The sequence below is a fragment of the Anopheles coustani genome, chromosome 3 (assembly GCF_943734705.1).
Source record: "Anopheles coustani chromosome 3, idAnoCousDA_361_x.2, whole genome shotgun sequence".
NCBI classification, from domain to species: Eukaryota; Metazoa; Arthropoda; class Insecta; order Diptera; family Culicidae; genus Anopheles; species Anopheles coustani.
The window spans coordinates 34,044,215-34,065,706 of record NC_071288.1 but is presented as its reverse complement, the minus strand read 5'-3'; the positions used below and the strand labels follow the sequence as shown (position 1 = coordinate 34,065,706).

Below are 21,492 nucleotides of genomic sequence, written 5' to 3'. Positions count from 1 at the left end.
GCACGGAACCGATAGCGGATACTTATCTTAATCCCATGGCAAACGGAAGACAGAACCGAGAACAAACTTGGCGAAATGCCACCCGCGTGCGCCTATTCTTTATCGGAAGCTTAAGTAAGTCAATGTTACCGAAGCAATGAGGGAGAGAAAAAAGAAACTCAACCTCGTCGTTGTATAGTTTTGTTTTTCTTCTAATCTTATTTACACGATTTTTATTGTCTTATCGAACTCAATCGATCGGTGTAAAAGTAACAGACAACGAGAACAAGTAAGTAAAGATAACATAACGTAAACGTAAAACAAAACACATTCGGGAAGAAATAAACAATGAACAACTTTGTTCCCCTTTCAACTAAACGATTGGAAAATAGGAAGGGTGGAGAATTAAAGGTAGAAATAAAAAACTTCAACAATTGAACTGTAGCGTTTAGAAGCTTCATAAGTGCCACAGTTTTTCAGAACAACCAACCAGTTTCGTACGCTTTCCGGTTGTGGGACTAATAATTAGAGGCGAAAGAAGAAAGATAAGGGATAAGCAAGCACAAACTCTAAGTATTTCCGGATAAGACGTGCAGAAGTGACTGTAAAAAATGCATAACTTCGAAATGTTCGGTGCCGGTTAAAAACGGTCGCTGCCACGGCTCTGCGAAGCTGACCGAGTTCTTCGCGATATAGGCTTCCGGTTACCACTCGCTATATCGATTCGAATCGATTCAGTTCAATGTGCGTTGGCTTCTAGCGTGACGTGCTAGCGACGACCCCCTTGCGTGGCAAGTTCTACATCTGTAGTCTGTGTTGAATGTAAGAAAGTGCAGTCTCCTTTGCGGGAGCAAACAGTGTCGCACGGGATTGGCAATGCAATGGGTTTCGTTGACTTCAAATGCAGTGCGCAGCTCGAGGCTCTAGTCTAGCTTCTGGGTAGCGAAAAGAAGGGGGATAATGAAAGAAATTTTCGTTGATTTAACTTAAAAACTTTTGGGCGTTTTCGTTCGATTCTAACTTTGCCACTACTTCCTCTAAAAGCAGGGACGCTAAGTGCATAAGTGCGTGGGAAATTAGTAGAGTTCCTTATACCTTGTTGTCTCGAATGATGGCTCGATTGTTTTGGCTGACGGCTAGTGCCTAGCTAAAATACTAACAATTATTTCGCAAGAGAGAAAGCCCTAGTCTTAGGTTCTAGTTGGTTAGTGCACGAGCTGGCTGTTGCGGAACTAGTGTTCACTCGGCAGCGGCAGGACTCTCCTCAGTCTTGCTCTCCTCGGTGGCCGGTTCTTCGGGGGCCGGGGTCGCTTCCGCCGGGGCCGCCTCAGCCGCCTCACCCTCGGCCGCCACCGGAGCCGCTGCTTCGGCCGCTTCACCCTCGGCCGGCGCACCGGTCTCCTCCAGCTTGGCCGCCTGACGCTTCAGCAGCTCCTCGTCCGACTGCGCGATCGCCTTCAGCTCGGCGATCTCCTTCGCCAGCTCCTCGTTGTTCTCCTCGATCGCCTGCTTCTCCAGCTCGTTCAGCCGCGCCAGCTCGTCCTCGCGCACCTTCTGCGCCTCGGTGATGCGGCTCTGCTCCTCCTCGGCCGCCTTGCGAGATTCCTCCTCCGACACCTTGCGAGCCTCCTCGGCCGCCACCCGGGCAGCTTCCTCCTCGGCGGCCTTACGGGCGGCCTCCTCCTCGGCCGCCTTACGGGCGGCTTCCTCCTCGGCGGCCTTACGGGCGGCCTCCTCCGCTTCCTTGCGCTTGCGCTCCTCCTCCTCCTTGCGCTTCTTTTCTTCCTCCTCCTTGCGCTTCTTCTCTTCCTCCTCCTTGCGCTTCTTCTCTTCGGCCTCCTTCTTCTTCTTCTCCTCCTCCTCCTTCTTCTTCTTTTCGGCGGCCTTCTTCTTCTTGTCTTCAGCCTGGAAAAGGAAAAAAGGTGGCCACATTAGCGTACATCTATGAATCGGGTAGAAAGGGGTCGATCTGCACCTTCTTAGATTCCTCGGCAAGGCGAGCCTCCTCGGCCAGTCGGGCCTCCTCCGCCAAACGCGCCTCCTCCGCTAGACGCGCTTCTTCGGCAATTCGGGCCTCCTCTGCCAGACGCTCCTCTTCGATGCGGCGACGTTCTGCCTCTTCGGCGGCCAAACGAGCCTCTTCTTCCTTACGTGCCTGCTCCTCCTGGCGCAGCTTCTCACGTTCGGCAGCACTGAGAAATGTTAACATCATCATTAATAATCCTCTAGGAATTTAGCGCAATGTCATTCGTCATTTTGGTTAACACTCACGCTTCCTCCTTCTTCTTGGCCTCCTCCAGCAGCTTCAACCGCTCCTTCTCCAGATTGATCGGCTCGTAGCGCACCTTGTTCAGCTCGGTGACGGCCGCGATCTTCTCCTGCTTGTCCTTCAGCTTCGGATCGGTTGGGTCATCGTACAGCTTTGGGTTGTTGAACTTGCGCGTCGGGCGAACTGGATTTAATTTTCCCACTGAGTAGTGTATCGCCGTAGAATTGGTCCCCCAGTTGGTTGGAGTTTGGTTGGCAGGGTTTGGAAAGGCAGGAGCACCAGGCAGCCGATGATGGGTTTTAAAAGGTTTGGACAGCATGGACAGAAGTTTGCAGGAGCGCGTGTGCAGAATCGGTTGAAACGAGTGATGAGAGAAGAAGAGATATCGAAAGTCAGGGTAATGGTTCTACGTATGATAGCTACATGAGCTGCAGTTGCATGGTTTTATTTTTATTTCTGTTTGGTGGGTGGTTGGCTTTTTTCTCGCTTTGAACAATCTATCTTTCAACGATTTATTTCCATCGGGTCAGCAGAAGCAGCGTGGCGATATGGCGGAAGGAGTAGCGGGAGCAATAGTGTGATCATACTCTTTTCATCTTTTACTCGATGAAGTAGGACTTACATCTGAAGGATGCGATATAATTCAGTCATGCAGTTTGGTTTTTTGGTTGTCAATCAAGCCAAAGACGCAACAACGAGTGGAAAGACATGACCGAGTGCTAGGAATAACAAGACAGAATGGAACAACATGCCAATAGTTGATCATAGATAGAGAAGAAAGTAAGAAAGCACTTTGTTAGTAGCACCCGACGATGTCACAAACTACTCTCAAAGTCGGGAGCGCGCAAAGATGTAAAGGTACAGGAAATGGTACAAGTTTTAAAAGGCTATCTGTCCTCTCCGTAGTCCTGCCCCAGCGTTTCCCGGGGCCAACATGGTTATGCGTTAGTGAAGCCAATTTCGAAAGCAAACCCAAGCAAACATGCCCAACAAGTACACAGAGTACAATCCGGGCTCTAAAAAGACCCCGAAAGTAATACAGCGTTTCATCGTGCATTTTTTGTGTATGTGTATTTCTATGTATATGTGTTTTTTTTCGTAAAACCCAACCAACTACTGGTAGGAAGGTTCTGTGCTACTTACTTTGATTAGCTGTTAGAACAAGGCCTGGGACATTGGGAGATCGCAGCGATGGCGCTTAGTTGGGAAGGGTTCTCTCACCGCCGAAGAATGTGGATGTTGTTTTTTTTTTGTAAAAATGTGATTTTATATTGGTTTTAGCGTATCGTAGAAGGACAAGTTGGCCAAACGGTTGATAAAGAAGTGGAGGAAAAAAATAGTGACGAAAGAGCAATTTGTGTTTGTCGGGTTTGGCAGAAATTAAGAATATAAATTATATTAAATCTGAAGAGTATAGTTGGAGCAAACAGCAAATGAAAAGGTAGAAAATCACGACGCTTTAGGAAAAGGTGGTAGCAGCATTATCTAAACCCTTTTGCACCTTGTAGTATAAAATACCAGATAGAGAAAGAACATGTTCGGAAAAGACGGTTGTAGTTCGCTGAGCTATTAGAAAGTAAGAACAAAACATCAAACTACCGTATGTACACACGACAAGGTAGAAACCGTTACATAAAAGAAGAGCCACAGAGCAAAAAAGAGGTGTTTAGAAAAATTAATAAATTATTTCGGAACGATTTGATTTAATTTTCCCACCCAGCTATCAATTTACTCTTGGAACTGCATTTATTACCATTGTGTGAGTGTTAAATTATTTATCGTGCTTGTAACGAAGGTTCCCTTCCTCCATTCGCTTCCGGTAAGCGGTGGGATTTTACGCGAAGGTTTCAACTAAACGTGCGACCAGTAAATAAAGTAACGATCTAAATTTAAGATGTAAATATGAATATATATCTGTAAATATATATGTGTATGTGAATAGATATATCCTCTCGTCTTTAGCATGGAACATGAAGTGACTGAAACTAAAAGTAAACACTAATCGTCACAGTGAGCAAATGTTGGGTTTAATCTCTCCCAACGTTAATTTTATAGGGAAGTTTGGTAAGCAATTGTTTTTCTCGCGAAGGGATTTTCTTTTCGTTCAAGAAAGTCACTGAGAACTACTAGAATCCTAGAGAAATCTTCGATTTGGGCACAGAGAAGAAAAATAATTCCTGGTCCTTTAGCAGCCCGTAAGCAAGCATTAACAAACGGCAAATTATATCCGAACTCTGCCCATAAGCATTTGGCCACATGGTAATGCTAGACTGAAGTTGAACTCTAAGAAAAACCAATCCAGATGTAAAAAGCATTTCCCTTACGTGGTCGAACTTTATGATTTCCTAGCATTGACAACTTTACGCTTTAAATTGGTATGGAAGAAAAAAGAAAACAATTGAGAAAAAAGACCTGAGCTATTGAACATGCGCCTCCTGCATTTAAGCGTGCAGCAAACGCAGGCAGGGTTGGTGCTTAATGCTTTGACGCTTAAGCGGCTAGATTCACGTCACTGCTATAGATGCCCTTTTTGTCCCCGAGTTTCGAAGTGCGAGTCTCAGTTCTCGATTCGGTTTTCTTTACTGTAATTTTGTTTGCAAATGCATCGCCGGCAATGTTAGATATTGTAGGGCGGTGGTTATTCAAAAATAAAGGAAGATAATTATAAAGAGATAAAGAAACAGAAAGAGAGAGAAAGAGAAAGATAAAATGGTTGGAAAAAGACAAGAAAAAGAACAACGAGTCAGTAGGATTAATAGGAGGGATAAAAATCTGCAAGATCGTGCGCGGTATTTTCCAGGGCGCGATCGTGCACATTTTCCCCCACACAAATTTCCCATTACACAACTCCACGGACACACACAGAGAAGGACGGATGGACACGGCGTGGCAAACATTTCGATGTACCAAGAATGTGCTGTAGGTAGATGTTTACTGATGGCGGTATAGAGGTATGTGTCACTGAGTCACTTGGAAAATGGTGAAAATCGGTGTAGGTGTTGTTGAATGAATCATAATATTCGCGAGTTGGATGATGTGATCCAACGAAAATCATGAGGATATGGATCCGTTTTGCGCGGGCGTTGCAACGTTCTCCCTGAGACCAATGACGAAGGTGAAATGCGGCAGTAATGGTCTATTTTTGAAGACACATACACACACACAAGGGATAAAAAAAGAAACCGGCATTTTTTGCCCACGAAAAAGATGAAAAATCTGCGACAGGTGTTGACCACATGGTTATTTAAAATGGACACAGCCTCCAATGACACAGTGTTTCGCTTTTCGAAAGACGTTACTCACAAGATGAGGACACGAGGATTCGACAGAAAAGAAAAATATCTGCAATGGCCTGGAGCCAACTTACGAAAAGGCTGGAAAAGCCAATGGGGGTAGTTCGACGAGAAAAGGGATTGGGAAACGCGTCGCGGGTACCTCAGATGCTGCGGTAGTTCAACCAAACAAACTTGCCGTTGTACATTCGCTGCTGGTTCGGGTTCAGCATGTTGTGGTAGGTGCGGGTGTGCGTGGGATAGAGCTGCTGACGGTAGAGGTTGTTCTTAATTTTAACTACCCGAGTGTAACCGAATAGATCCAGAGACGAGAGAGATAAAGTGACGTGGGGGAAAAAAGATAGGACAAAGATTAGACAGCGTTTTGCGTAAGGCGCAGCGGTATGCGCAAATGCAGCGTACAGAACCAAACACGACAGAACAGACAGGACAATATTGTTTTGCGATTGGCGAAAATTTTTGTGAAGTCTTACATGACTGTATTACGATGTAGATGTGAACTGTTTGTATTAGACAGTATTGTAGACTGTAGTTTGTTTGATTTTACTTTCAGATAACATGCGCTCAAGTAATGTATTGTTTGTAGAAGTTATTCAAAAAGGGAAACTAATGTTGTTTTGCGTGCCTGATAACATGTTAGAATGACCGCTACAAATATCGGCAAGATAACCAACTTTTGAGGAAAAAAAACTACAGTTAATTCAACAGGAGAATAATTGGCCGAACAATTAGAAGCCATTTTAATTCCTCTATTAATATTTTTTCAGCATCTTTGAACTTTTTTCGGCAAAATAAACATTTTAAATTTTATATCTCAATGTTAAGAATATTTTTAAGATAAAGAAGAGAAAAGAAGAAACTAAGTTTTAATTTCACGCAACCAAACATGGTTAAACGATGCTGAAAACAATATAACAGAAAGGAATGAATGCTTATGTTTGGCCAGATCACGCTTATAATGAGCAGGTGTAATAGATGAAGCTACTTGATCATGTATAAGAATTGTATGCTTCCATGAAGCCGCCTACATTGCTTTGCCTGTGGTACATGTGTGTTTTTGTGTCTCACTATTCGTGTGCGTTTGCCTCAGTCTGGCAACATTCACCACCGGCCACGCATTGTCCTGTCAGTGTCGTCTCCTGTTCCGGCTCTGATAGAGCATCAGCGTACGCTTTGCGTTTCTTATGAGCCTTGAGATCAGAAGTTTTCTTCGGTAGCTTGCTATACCTAGATCGAGCGGAAAAACAGTGGATCGTATTTTGAACGCGGACGTTGGGATTTCGGGGTTCAAACCGGGGGTTAAAGGGAACAAACGTAAGGGAAAAGTAGAGAGAGAAAGAAAACGAAAAATAAAACAAACACCTGTCAGTAGCGTGTCAGTAGCGTGTCAGCGGTCAGCCAGTTGCTGCTCGAATTTCCACTTCCGGATGTGGTGGAAAGCCGGAAACGCATGCGAACTTTAATTGATTCCCTTTGCATTCCATTTTCCCTCTTCAATTTACTTGTAATCTTCTAGTGCCTCTTTGGCGACCCTCATCATCGATCTCTGGACCCGTGCGTGGAGTTTCCGTTGCACCTTCGCAAGAACTATTAGTAGTTGGAGGTGGTAGTGGGTGTTGTGTTGTTGGAGGTGGTTGCATTGGGGGTTGTTTAACGTCATCGCACAAGTCGGTAAGGCAAACAACATAAGATTGGCATTTAATTTCCGACAAACGATCTATCGAGATCATGTGTGAGCGTGTGTGCATGGGTGCGTGTGTGTGTGGGTGCGTGTGTGCGTGTGTGAGTGAATCGAGTGTGAATAACTGAGTCAATACATGGACGCGATGGTTTGGAGCACGTGGAGTTTTATTGTTTGGTTTACTTTCGAATGGTTGATTAATGTTTCCGGTTTATGATGATTCAAACCATAACCCGATATTCAAACTATAACTTCTAGTGATTAGTATGCTTTTTTTGTTTAAACGTTTCTTTATGATGACTGATCACATAAACACACGAAACATTCTAATACTTTATATAAATAAACACGGTTACAATTTTTTACCGATATGCCTAGCGATACTGGAGATGGTGTAGTGTGGGAAAGATGCGCTCGAGCTTAAGGATACTCGTGGACGAATTCTTTGAACTCGTCTGGCACCTTGTATGCATGCTTCAGATAGTACTTTTCGAGATATTTCTTAATTTTTGTGTTGACTGGGAGCGGAGTTGGAAAAAAGAAAAGAAAAGAATAACGATCATACAAAGCCACCAATCTGTGGTAACTGACACTACCACCCAAAAGACTGCGAGCGAAATGAAAAACTTTAATCGGAAATGTGATCCGTAGAAATGAGAGAACGTTCGATGGCGTAATTCGTCATAGTAGAAAGTCGCTTTCTCGAGAGAGTCAGCTACAAGTTCGATACGGTTCGGTAGAGGTTTCAGGACTTCTAATAGATACGGTACGAGTAGTAACGGGTGATCGGATAGGCAAAGTACCTAACTACAATCGAAGGCCCAATGTTATAACTGTAATTGTAGCGATCTGAGGTCCGTTTCACAAGAATAAAACAATGAAAAAGACAAATAGAATAGAACAGAAAGAAACAAATATATGTAGAGAGAAAGAGAGAGAGAGAGAGAGAAAGAGAAAAAAGGGAAGAAAAATAAACAGAGAACATATGATAACATTCGACCACATCCACGCACTTGCGTCCAGCGGAACTTTTGTTGAAGCAATTGAAGAATAGTCCAACCAATCGGAATTAGGACAGGAGCAGCCGCGTCAACGAAAACAACAGCCAGAAAAATGAAAAAGGTAAAACTAAAAGTAAAGCAAACCTTCGTTGTGGGACAAAACGGAAGAATGGAAGCTGCGGACATTAAGTGCTACGCGGACGGATTAACTATGCATTAATGCGGCATCAAACAGTTGGAAGGTGTTGATCAAAGCAAGCGAACATGGCCGCCTGTTCCCGCAAACTATTATCTCGCTATTAGTTGGAGGCAATTTGCTTCAAGGTAAACCGTGCAAACTTTGACATTTAACTAAAATATCTCGTATTCTCTCTGTAGCAGTGCTCAAAAGGGGTTTGTGTCGCATAATATATGGATAGTCATACGTGACAGTACAATCACTAGAAGTCAGTTGAAAATCATCCGGTTTTGTTTTGGGGTTTGTGATCGTGAACGAGTTTCGTCGTTTTCTTCGGGATAGAAATTTCTGGTGGAAGTTGTTCTTTGAGGAAGATGTGTCTTTACATACACACACACACACATACACGCATCGTGCAACGTGTCCTTTGTTCTTATGCTCCGTCCCCCCTTTGTGGTCAACTAAGACATCTAAGGAAAGGATGCCTCCGGAGACTCCCGATCGGGTGACATTTGTTCGTGAGTCGTGAACGTCGGGACGCCATTGCTGTCCACCACCGGACTCGTTTCGGTCAATGGTGACGAGGTGGACGTGGGTGAGGATGGTTGTGGGAGTGTCGATGGAGGTGGTGTTGTTGGTGGCGGTGATGGTGTTTGCTGCTTCCGAGCGTCCGCCCGCGCCTTACTGCGGGCCTTACTCTGTTTGTCCTGCTTGCGCTGGACCCGGTCCCTCTTACCTTCCTCGACATCGGCCTTGGCCTGCGTGCGGTTGGACTTATAGTACGACATGACGTTCACATCCTTGCCGACCTTGGCGGTATCGTAGTTATAGATTCTGGGCTTGGTTTTCGGGTAGGCCTGCGATCCAATAATGCGCGTACTGGCCAAGTGGTTCTTGCCTGGTATGGGTTTGTTTTGTTTTTAATCGGTTATTATTTGTTCGCATAACACAACAACGTCGCAACCGGCACCGGATTTTCGCACAAGTCAATTCGAAGAGAGAAAGAGAGAGAGAAAGAGAGAGAAAGAAAGAGAAAGAGAGAAAGAGCAGATAGCCGATAGAGAGAACAGAGCAAAACAAATTGAAACAATTGATTCCGCTTGAGGTTGCCAATGAGGATTCTTGGTCAAATACAAAACAAACACGATTGTGATACACGTGTGTCAGCCGAATTAGGGAAAACAGGACATATGGTGTTTTCCCTTGATTAAGATATAACTTAATGAACAAAGCTCCGCGCATTAACAGATAAGTAGAAATAATAACGAAAAAGGAAAACAACAAAAGATCGTGTGAAAATAACGAACAGAAACTATAAGCACCATGAAGGTCCAAACGAACAAACCATAATGAAAAGGTAACAACCAATACGCATTCAAAGGTTAACACATAACGAAACCAGTAAAGCCTTAAGACTCTTTGAAGAACGGGATGGATGGATGGATGGGGCGAGTTCAAGGAACATAGTATCGATCTTTGAAAGAAACATTTTTTGTAAATTGTTGACCCATTTCCCCGAACAAACTTAATACAATCTAGAAGAACACAGTTTGACATGGGATTATTAGCAATAGTACGATCGAAACAAAAATACAACGAAATCTCGTAGAACTCTGGAACACAAAAAATATTTTATAGACAAATTTAAATTTTAAAATCAAACTCGTTAAAATTTTCCATTGCTCGCAAAAACGTGTTCGATGATTCACATGGGTCACAAGTAATGAACATCTGTAATATACTTCATATACATTGAGACATAACAAGTTTCTATCCACAACAGACCAACAAATACTAACCATCCTCATCGACATAATACGTATAACGCCACAGGATGTCATCCAACAGCACATATTCTGAAGTTGCATTTTTTTTTTTTTTTTTGTAGTTTTTGGAGAGTTCCACCGAAAACCGGAAGGTACCGGAAGGAGCAGCCAATCATATTTGCAGCCATTAGCAGGCAAACAAAAAGCGGCACAAAGCCAAACACACACTCGCACACAATCGGTAAACGGTTACAGATGCGGCAGGCAGTTGCCGTTGCGGGAAGCAGCAGTGTTAGTGTTGAGTAGAAGAAGCGTGAAAGAAGCGAAAGAGTAAAATTAAAGGTCCAATGAAAACATCATTCCCAAAAGAACTAAAACCAGCTAAAACTGCGGAAAGAAGATTTCACACCAAAGAATGCAAAAGGGAATGGTTCGGAGGGTGCCCAAGAGAGGTGCAGCTAACAAAAAATGAGGTGCAGTTTAAGCTAAATGGGTTTTCAAATGTAAAGAATCTGCATAAAATTTTAATAATAAAGAGACTGTTTCTTGAGAGGAATATAATCTTAAAATTTTAAATGGGCTGCGTAAGCATTTATTATGTTGATGGCTATCAGAAGGACAACTAATGAATCATTTATCGAGAAAAGAAAGAGGCCTCTAATCTACGACTTCAAAAGAAGGCGCTTACAGCCGGTAGGCTTATGAAAGATTGTTTGGAAGCATCAGGGAAAGATTTCGGTAGGCGATGGAGAATTTGGATGGCGTTTTGAAAATAAATGGGAGAGGGGTCAAATATCCCTCCCCACCTAGCAGTTCGGGCGGATTGAGAAGACGCGAGCAAGAGGATCACGAGGCCACTTACCGACATAGCGCGATGCTGGCGAGTGGTATCTGGCCATGGCCTCGATGTCGTTGCGCACGCTGCGGATCGGATCGGTGATGTGGCTCTTCACGTAGGTGTCACTGTTGAGACGGTTGTGAGTCGAGAACGGATCGTACACCCACTTCTTCGGGCTGGTCGGTAGGGGAATGAGTTTTTTTTTTTTTTTGGTACGAGTTAGGATTAGTAAACGATTGCCGAATAAGGAGAGGGAGGCGTTAAACGCTCCAGCTCCAATTTTCTGGTTCATACATACTTCGGTTCCGGAGCAGCCTGCGCGACCGGAGCCAGCATGCGCGGAACGGGATCGTTCAGCTGGCGCAGCAGTAGAGCGGTCGAGTTGCGGATATCACGCTTCTCGTCCTCAAACTCCTGCGAGGCGATGCGTTCGTACCGGAGACACGGAAGGAAAAGCGTTCATTAGTATCGCAACTTTCGGGACAGTGGGTGGGTACTACCACGGTACAACCAGCTACGGTTAAGGCTAGCTAGCTATTCGGTACATTTTATCTTTGGAATTGAGAATTTTAGCTCAGCAGTTCTACAAGCATTGGGGGCAAGCTGCCAATGACCTACGGCCACCGAAAGGTTGATGGGAATTTTAGCACGTGTTTCATTCAAAACATTCACATTCGCCGTAACATTCGAAACCAGGTAGCAGGTTAGTGTTAGTGCGGCACAAATTTTGCCTACAACCTGGCGGTTGGTATGGGTTCCATTAATCCCGCTTGAATGAGCAAATGAAAAAGATTCAATTTTGACCTGAAGCCAATGGAGGCGCCTGGTGCCCCATGCCGTACAATGTGGCTGCGTACTTTGCATAGTTTGACATTTCAAATGAATGGAAACAATTACTCAATGGTACGATGGCGGAGCGAAGGTGGGGTTTGCTAACATAAATTTGAATGTGTCCTAAAGAAGGAACACTAGCTGCTGCGAAGGAAGTGGGTCAAGGTCATGTGAGTTTTGTCTACACAGTGTAAGCCTAGTGTATTATGGGGTTCGAGTCGCGTTTTGTTTGTTTTGTTTCCTTAATCGCCAACCCAATGGTTCGTTATTGCGAGAACGCGCGGGATTTCAAGTTGGCGCTTTCTTTAATGCAGAAACAGAAAGGCTTTCTTAAAGCAAAGGCGTGGTACCGTTGTGTTGTGGTAGTATTTACTGTTCAGTGGTTGTTTTTTTTTATATCTTATCGTTTGCTTGCTTGTGACTGTGGCTGTTGTTGTTGCTGTCGGTGTGACTCTTACCAAGTACGAGGGCGAGTTGTAATACTGCTCTAGGGCACTACTTACAGGGCTAGCGCGATATTTACGTTCAATGCGATCGAATTCTTTGTTGATGATCGACGGGCGCAGGTACGGCGAGCGGATCGTGACGATCCGGGCCGGCGACACGATGACGCGGGCCGGCGAGCGGACCGCACGGACGGTGCGGACCGGCGTACCGTACACGCGCACCGGCGAGTGGATCACACGGACCGGCGATCCGAGCACCCGCAGCGGGGAAACAAGGATCCTCGGGGGCGACGAGACGACTCGAGTCACTGGAACGAGCCGCTTGTGCGCCACGTAGGGCATTGGTGTGCGGTACGTGGTGGTGGTGGTCGTGATCGTGTTAAACTGGATGGTGCAAGTCGGTGGTGTTGATGTCCGGCCCGGGTTCGATTTCAAAAATATTTATTTTTCATGAAGTGCAATTGGGTGCGTCGTGCATTGGAGGTATGAGGTGGATGTTTTCGGTTTATTTATATTTTGTTTTGTCCACCATCATCAGTACGAATTGATGGATCACAGATTTGAAACACAAAAATTGCAAATAAATTACACACGCGATATGCCGTCGTCGTGGTTGGACGGCAATCAAAAATGGTGCGCGTAACGTGCATAGAAAAAGACACGGGGGCGGTGGTGGTGGTGGGGTGATCGAGAGGAAAAAATGAGGCAAGAAAATACAAAGTACAAATTAGAGACATGAGCCATAGTTATTTACACGACGTAGCTAAGGTAGACGTGAATGATTTCTGCTAATGCAATCATTAATCAGAAAGATATTGGTAACTTCACAAAATTGAATTAAGTTAGAGAATAACGCTGCTGTAGAGGAAATACATAAAGTGGTCATCACGTTCCAAAAGCTATGCTTCCGTCATCACATGTCCATGCTCCAATTATTTATAGTTCAATGAAATAAATTGAATTTCTCGATTTTCGGAGTAGAAGTTGATAAAAGGTACACTTACAAATGAGTTTCGGAATGGTACAAACTTACAAGTGAAGTATTCCGATTTTCATAAAACGCAGATTAAGTGCTTGTGCACAATACTTACTCGTGGCACTCCTGAGTATCGCAGTGGAGTCTGTGAGAGGAAAAAAGGGAAGGGTAAAACAAAAGAACAAACAATAAATATTCGGAACGATTCGTCTAATCATAAGCCCAAAAATGGAGAAAAGAAAATAGAAGGAAACACAAACACACACCTACGATGGTGCAAGGTGAAGAAGTGTCATAGGTGAACACAGAACAAGAAAGACAGGGAAAATTTATTGTGATTTACTAATTTCTCGGAAGGGTTTTGAATAACACAGAATAGGAAACAAACACATAAAAACATATAATGACAAATTAAAAACGGACGACAAAAAAGCAAACAAACACAAACACACGCCGTGTCATAAAAGATAGAACACAGAACGAAAAGAAGGATTTTCAAAAAGGTGTAGAGAGTTTGTTGTTTGTGTTGTTGAAGCGAGGTTGTAGTTGACAGTTAGTACAGTGGAATTGTGACAGCATTGGTTGGTGGATGCGTACTCGGTATTTGGTGTGTTAATGAAAAGCTACTGGTGATTAAAGGGACAGTTTGGATGAGAGTTCAAAGGATTGTTGGTATGATAACTATGAGAAAGCTTGATGATCTACAATTCTTCGTTGTTTTTTCTTCTTCGCATATTCTTCTGTGCATCCCTCACTCCAAAACCAAATCAATATCGCATTCCACTGCACATTTCTGCCCTTTGTCCTCGCTTCGATTGTATGCGTGTATAATGCGTGTGTTTGTGCGTTGTGTGCCGTGTCCAGTCCGTGGAAAGGATGACAAAACAACAACATCTTGTTTTCCGACGGCACAAGAATTGCTTCTTCATTGGCCCATTTTATTCAATGTTTGGTATTTATCAAGTTGGTTGTATATCGCATTCTTTTTCACAAATGTAACACAGAGTATAGTTTTTATATGGCTGTTGAAACACATTCAGAGTATACAAAATGGGAAAAGAGGGTTAGTAGAAGTACCACCACCAAAACCGGTGATCTGATCTGATAGTGGTGCTTGTTTGATTTCCTCCTGCTAGTTTAGTATAACGTTCATCGAAGGTGTTACATTATTTTACAGCTGTACACCCCGGAGGAGGTGCGTCTACTGTGTCCAGATTGTAGCAGGAAGGGGATGTTAGAATATTTTTGACAAACAATCAAACCCTGATTGACTGATTTTTTCCTACGAGAAAATGAGTTCTAGAGTGTTAGGAGGGTTGTAGGGTTAGTATTGTAACATCGAAAGGCATGATAAAACGGTAAACGCAGAACAAAAACGGAGGCTTGTGCGCTGGTACCGCGCTTAGACGCGGTACGAGTAGTGGCGGTAGGTGGTACCGTGCGGCAAGCGTCCGGAAGTGGTCGAGCTGTAGCTGTAGCCGCCCGGGCCGCTGCCAGTGGTCGAGGTGCGCTCCGTACTGTACGAGTAGCCTCCCGGTCCACCGCGGCTGTTACGCTCCGAGGTCGACGTGTACGAGGACGAGGAGGTGGACGGACGCGAGTACGGATCGGACGAGCTGGACTCGGTGACGGTCTTGTAGGTCTTTGAGTACGTGTAGGAGTCATCACGGCGCGGGGTCGACGTCTCGACGGTCGTGTAACGTGGGGTCTGCAGAAATTGCGTTTGCGGGTGAGTTTTCAGTTTGCTGAAGGGGGCTTTCGTTCCCGACCCGGCATACACTTGACTCTCTTACTGTCGCTGTGGTGATGGTGGTGGATGTGGTAGTGGACATGGGTAATACGTAGTCTTTCTCTTAAGCATGTGTGTGTGTGTATTTGGGAGTAAGCGATCGGATTAAAATGCCGTCAAAAACAATTGGGCCACCTTAGATCGTCGTTGCTCTTCCAGCGAGCTTGCGCAGAAATTGAAACATGTTTGAAACATCCACCCGGTGTATGCTCGTTGCGTTCGTTAGTGTGTCTTTTCATGGCGGTCGTTTGTTCGGTCGAATTCGGAGTTAATACTGTTCACTAATTGCCCACCGGGGCTTTTGGGCCTACAAAACAAAAACAAAACACGCATGGAGAAGGGATCGAAAAAGCTCTCTAGCAAGCGCCTTGGTACTTTGACTACAACTAGTAATGTGCTTCCCTTCCTTCGCTCTGACAGCGTGGGAGCGTTCGAGCCACGCATGTAAACGACAACCCCGATCAGTGACGGTAGTACGTGCGGGCATAGCCGGGCTCGAAAAAGATCACGTGCCGGCGACCCTCTTTGAGCGGGGCCGTGCCGTGCACGCGGCGCAACAGCGTGTCGACGTTGTCGGCATCGGTCGTGTGGCCGGTTGCCCGGTTGTACTCCCGGCGGTGGAGTTCGTTCGCGATACGGTCGCGGTTTAGGTCGCGGGGCGATCGGTACTGGTCGATCGGGCGGGGCAGAATGCGCGGGTCCGGCTCGATGCCCTCGCGGTGGATCGCGTCCAGAATGGAGACGCGCTCCTGCTTGCGTGGCTGCCGCTTGCCGAACGCGGTCACCGGATCCGGTATCAGGCTGGGGCGTGGCACAAACGGTACCTTGTCCCAGTCGACCCCACGTCTCTGCAAGAAGAGATGGTGCAAATAATGGTGGTGTGGTGTGGTGGTGTTGTTGTTGTTGATATCTGATTTTGACACACTGCCCGGCACGGCGGGGGATTAGTGGAGTAGGTTCCGGATGGTTAGGCTGGCAATGGCTGTGATCGGGGTTCTGGCTGCTCGTTCTCTGACACACCAACAACCCAAAACTCGGTGTCAGAATGGAGCAAGTTGCAAACCAGAACAAAAAGGAACGACTGCTGTTTCCTGCATCTCAAACGGGGAAGGATTCCTATGGAATCAACAAATGCCTTCAAAATCTAACCTCACAAACGTAATGTATATTCAATACGGCGGCCATTAAAACATAGTACGAAACTGCGGAATACGATTTCATTTAAAGGTTCTTCAACCGATCTTAGTCCTTGGTCCTTAGTTGGCATAATCCTCGTCAGTAGCCAACACAAAGGATGGGATAACATCCATCGAATTTGACCCTTCTTTGTGGTCCCCTTTGGCGAACACTTGCCAGTGGATAACATAGAGAAAGAAGAAAACAGGATGGAACACGATACGTCCATCGTCCCACCAGGGCCAAATGTCGAGCCAAACAGCAACCAGTCGGTGGCTGGCCTAGGGTTTGGGTGGAAGACTTATTTTCGACAGTCGACCATGAGCTGGTGTCTTTTTGGCGCGTCCCGTGAGCGCACACGGCACCGACGGCGAGCTAAAATTAGGATTTGCTCAAGTCTAAAGTCTACCAAAACCACCACGGGGACTAGCACTGTAGCCCGTTCCACTTCGGAATGGAATCGAAAACAACATCGTCCTGGTCGGTGTTTTTTTTCCTCTTCTTTCGTTTTCTCAAATACATTGGTGCGATCCTCGGGACGCAGAATGTGAACAACCACCGGCGGTAGGTTGATGAGTTGTGCGTCTCGTCTATATGGCACACAAACCCACACACACGTTCTGCCCCACAACATGCGCCGTCTCCAAGTGTGCGGTGCCCTTGCCGCATTCGGCAACTGAGAGTTGCTATTTTTGGATCGACCGTCCGAATTTTTCCCTTCCATTTTCATCCCAGTGAAATAATCGTAAACCTCTAATGTGTTCCACATTCGCTTTTCCCGTGCAAAATTTACACTGCAGCTGGTTAGCTGTCCTTTGGAATGCTTTCAAAAATATTTAATGCATAACGCCATAATGGTCGCCAACACAAGGAGTACATCATAAAAATTCCACACCTACTGCATCAAAAAAGAGCTGCAAAAAACCATCTTGCGTAAGTATTTCAACTTTCCATTGATGGGCGCCCTAAAGTTGGCGCCTTCTTATGTCATATTTAAAGATTTATGGTATTTGGATCCACTATGCACGTATATTTAGCTACCTGTGCGTACTTGCGTAATGGTGTCGGTGCTGCCACCATTATTATTGCACGGCTACTTAGCAGCCATTGAACCTGACCCTGCCTTAGCGTTGCATGCAACCATCGTCTACTACGATCCGTCACGCACGCCATCTCGCGATTTCTTCTGTCAAACGAGGAGGCGCCTCTAGAGAAATTAGCTAATTTACCCCGATTCTCATGGCGCAGGTGTTAATCGGATGGTCGTGGGTAAATTCTTTACCACTTTCTTACGCCCCTAAAACCCTCTGTCAACAAGCAGACACAGCCGGCCATTCAGCCATTTCACGATCGGTGAACGGATTGGCGTTAAATTTAGACTCTTCGCTGCCTCTCTTGTCGCTTGTTGCGTTGCTCTATCGCCCGCACAAACTCTGCCACCTTGGGTGGGGAAAGGATTCCCAACGACGGCGAAGTGATTTCTGGCCGTAATCAACCTTCGCCAGTTTCCGGCATTACTTTTACTTTGCGATCAGCTTTCGACCGCGAGGGGGAAAATGAGAAAAATCCGGATCACCATTGCAACGCACTAAGCGGAAGACGGTTGTGTAATACGGCTAGAACGCCACGGGCGAGTGGTTTATTCGTGCGTGTAGGAGCCCCATCGACACCCGTCCATCTTACCTCTTTGCATCATTGGGTGGTAATTTACGACCGAAGGCGACATTTTCCGTGTCGTCCGAGCCGCGGTCTGGCGATCATAAAAGGGGGTCGCTTAACCATCTCGCATATCTCCCCTCCTATATTGCCAACAACCTGTTTCGACAGATATTCGGTTGGATTGGTTCATAAACCTCTCAACTGGTCAGCAAAATTCGATACGATGGTTGCGATCAACTTGGCAGTACCCTTTCGAACGAGACGAATTATCACACAGAAGACGAAGTTGAATGCGATATGATTGTATATGTAAACCTATATTTAAACTAGTTTACTCGGTGATTGCCAACATAGCATACGGAGCAACCCCCATTCGGGATGAAACGGCTCAAACGTGTCTCAATTTCTTCCATTTAGCGCGCATCACTAGGTCTGGTATTCGAATAATTGAATTCAAAATATTGTTCTGTCATTGGCATAAAGATTTTCCTGTGTTTTTATAATAAATACACTTAAAATGTGAATCAAAAATGGGTCATGGGTCGTTGGGTTGTGAAAGGTGTTTTCGAGTTTTCGTGTAGTCTACCGTTTATACAAAGCTTTACAAGATTTTTTCTAATAGACGCCACACATCGTTGCAATTCATTTATGGTTTTCATACAGAAAAGAAACAGTAACGTTAAGACAATCTCTCTCGATGACGTTTTTAAAAACAACATTAATTAACAAGACAAAATGTACACCAATGGAAACGGTGGGCGAACCGACACAGATTGTAAGCACATTACGATGGCCAAATAAAAGAAAATTTCAAACGTACACAACCTCAACTGTACAACTGGCTGCGGGCGTGGCTACTTACACCGCTTTGAGTCGCAGCCAGCGCTAGTGCGTAAATGGTATTGTGGAACCGAGTAGTAGTACGGTAACACTGGACAAGTGCATGCACACAGTACACACCACCCTGACCGGGCTGGCTATAGTTTTTTTTTGTTTCACATTTGTAGATGCGTGTAATTTTGCTGCCCTTCAGGACAGGGTTCGTGTATTTTTTTTTTGTTTTGTATTTCAGGGGATTTTGCTTTTGGTGAATTTATGTCCTGAATTTTTGTTTGGTTTGACGCAGTTAGAAACAGCAGATGAGAAATGATACGGTAGGAACGGGAATGGAATGAAAGGATAAGGCTGGAAAGGGGTCGGTTCTCTGGATGGCCGTTAACCGGGTTGCACTTAGCTTTTAAACTTATTTAATTTAAACAAAAAGTAAACTTGTTCGGTGCACTGTGTTTGTGTGTAACGTTCAAGAAACTTCACCACATCATGATTTCTATTTTCGTTCTCTATTTCTGCACACGTGAATGGCCACTTTGCTTTCTTTTGAGTTATGTTCGTATTCACAATTAAACTGTCCATTGGCAGAAAACTTGTCCACTAGCGATAATTGAAATCATTTTCAAGAAGAGTCCATCAGTATTCTAAACTTTCCAAATCTCACACTCAATTTTCCGATCATCTTATGAACACACGTGTAAAGTTCGTAATAGAAATTTTGAAAAAGAGTTTTGATGTTGATTTTCCACTTCACTGTTACCATTTTTGAACACCAACGCAGCCATCACTTGCGTAAATTTCGTGAACGTTACACAACTCACAGGCACTAACTTTTTTTTTAATTTCAGGGAAGAAGAAGGATCCAAGAAAGGAAGGAAGCGAAGGAAAAGACGGTTACGGACTTTCGGAAACGCACACTCCAGTTTTGAATGGATTTCGGTTCGGTTGCGAGGTTTTCGGTGCGTTTGCGGTAGAAACAGGGTTTTTACAGAAGTTGGAAATTCAGGACAAAAGGATGGGATACAGGCGCGCGTGTGTTTTGTTGCGGTAAGTTGTATTGTTTCGGGGAAAGTTGGATTAGGGAAAGGAAAAATTAAACCATCCGCACAGAAAGAGCAAAGAGAGGGGAAAAAGAAACCGGGCACGATTTTCTTTTTAGGAGGAGCCGGGGGTGGGCTTTTCTGGGACTCTTACCGTCACGGTGTACGAGGAAATCGTGGGGCGGGTGTAGGACGACCCAACCCGGCGGGTGCTGTAGAAGTCGCTTTCGTAAACCATCTTGGCGCCTCTCTGTCGCTTAGCACTGTTTCCGTTCGGATGTTAAGCTCCTACCGTTGCTGCTGCTGCCGCTGCTTGCTGGGTTCGATTCCGATTAGCTCTCAGCTCACTACTGGTGCCCTCTGGGTGTGCACTTGCGTTGCTGGTCGAAATGGTTCTGATCCGTCCGTCGCCGTTCGGTGGTGAAGTTGTTGAAATCAAGCGCACCAGTCGTGTGTCGGTCGGCGCTCACCGTCGTGAGTGCATCCTGGCCAGCTGCCAGAATCGGCTAGTACATCGGGTGAGTGTCGACTGGATCGCGACAGTTCAGGAGTTGCGCACGCAGCCTCCGCGCATGGCGTCATGCCCGCATGGTACCTGTATGTGTGTGTGTGCGATTGTGTCGCAGGAGCTCTAGCATTTCGTGTGGGCGATCATGCCCCTCTTTCGATTTACCTATTTTTCTTTTCCTAACAAATGTATCTACGTACGGAATCTCATCCCGCGTATGTGAATGTCATTCACATCACGGGTTGGGACAATCCGACGTTCGCGACGAACCATGGCACGAAAACCACTATCTAAAAAAAACGACGCGTAGACCCAAAAATCTCAGCGGAAGGACATGTCGCTTTTTTGGGGATAGCTTTTCTTTTTTCTTTTGCAAACGGGAAGCGAAAGTAAACGGGAAACCGAGAACAGCACGTTTTTCGACGACGGTACGAGAAACCGCGGGTCGAAGCAACGGGGTTGTTTTTACAACCATCAGAAAAAAGTCTTTCATTCATTGTCACAATCACCTGTTCATTGTTACTCAAACCCGGTACACCCGCGGGCGAAATTATCCATTCTCCAAAAAAGTAAAACGCATTCCAAACCGCACGAACGCAACTGTTTTCCCACAGGCCGAGATTGCGTCAGCCGAGGAATGACGAGGATGAAAGGAGGAAAAATGAGAGTGGGGACAAATTTTGCACACGATCGCCAACGTAAACCCCTGGTGGTGTGATAATGCCGACACGAGCGAAAAAGAAAGCGGTGGGAAGAAAAGCTGCTGCTCACTTTTGTTTTTCTTCTGTTTCCTTGCCTTGAGCCGATTTTCCTGCAATGCGGTCGTAAACGTTTGCGGGAGTTGCAACGGTATGGCGGATGTTCTGGCAGATAACCCAGCCGGCGGTAGTAGTAAAATATACATATATCGCTCGGTCTTCCCATCGTTGCGTTCGACGGTTAATGTTTTTCCTTCGGCGGATTCATGTGGAGAAGTGAAAAGATAAACAAACGCACGGAGCTGGTGTGCCAAAGCGAATCTGCTCGAGTTGTGCATTGTTGACATGTGTGTATTTTCGGAAATCAATGTCCCTTTCGGACCGAATCGTATGGAGTTTCAATCGTATCATGTGTCAAGTTTTATATATTTCATATGAGAAGACTGATTATTCACGTATGCAAAGGTAAAACAGTTTAGTAAGTCCTTAATGGGACAGGCATGACCGAAGACAGTTGTTATGCCAAAGAAGAA

General features: G+C 45.3%; 1 protein-coding gene across 1 annotated transcript; it reads right to left on the bottom strand.

Annotated features, from left to right (window-relative positions):
• Nucleotides 1–180: 180 nt before the first annotated feature.
• LOC131261561 (uncharacterized protein CG45076) lies at nucleotides 181–20,119 on the bottom strand. The gene is made up of 10 exons (XM_058263628.1): nucleotides 19,908–20,119; nucleotides 13,374–13,403; nucleotides 12,295–12,666; nucleotides 11,304–11,419; nucleotides 11,030–11,181; nucleotides 10,201–10,257; nucleotides 9,138–9,299; nucleotides 2,251–2,449; nucleotides 1,991–2,171; nucleotides 181–1,884 (listed from the first exon to the last, which is right to left on the bottom strand). Exons 1-10 carry the CDS (start codon nucleotides 19,989–19,991, stop codon nucleotides 1,219–1,221), a joined length of 2,019 nt encoding a protein of 672 aa, XP_058119611.1. The 5' UTR covers nucleotides 19,992–20,119; the 3' UTR covers nucleotides 181–1,218.
• Nucleotides 20,120–21,492: the final 1,373 nt, after the last annotated feature.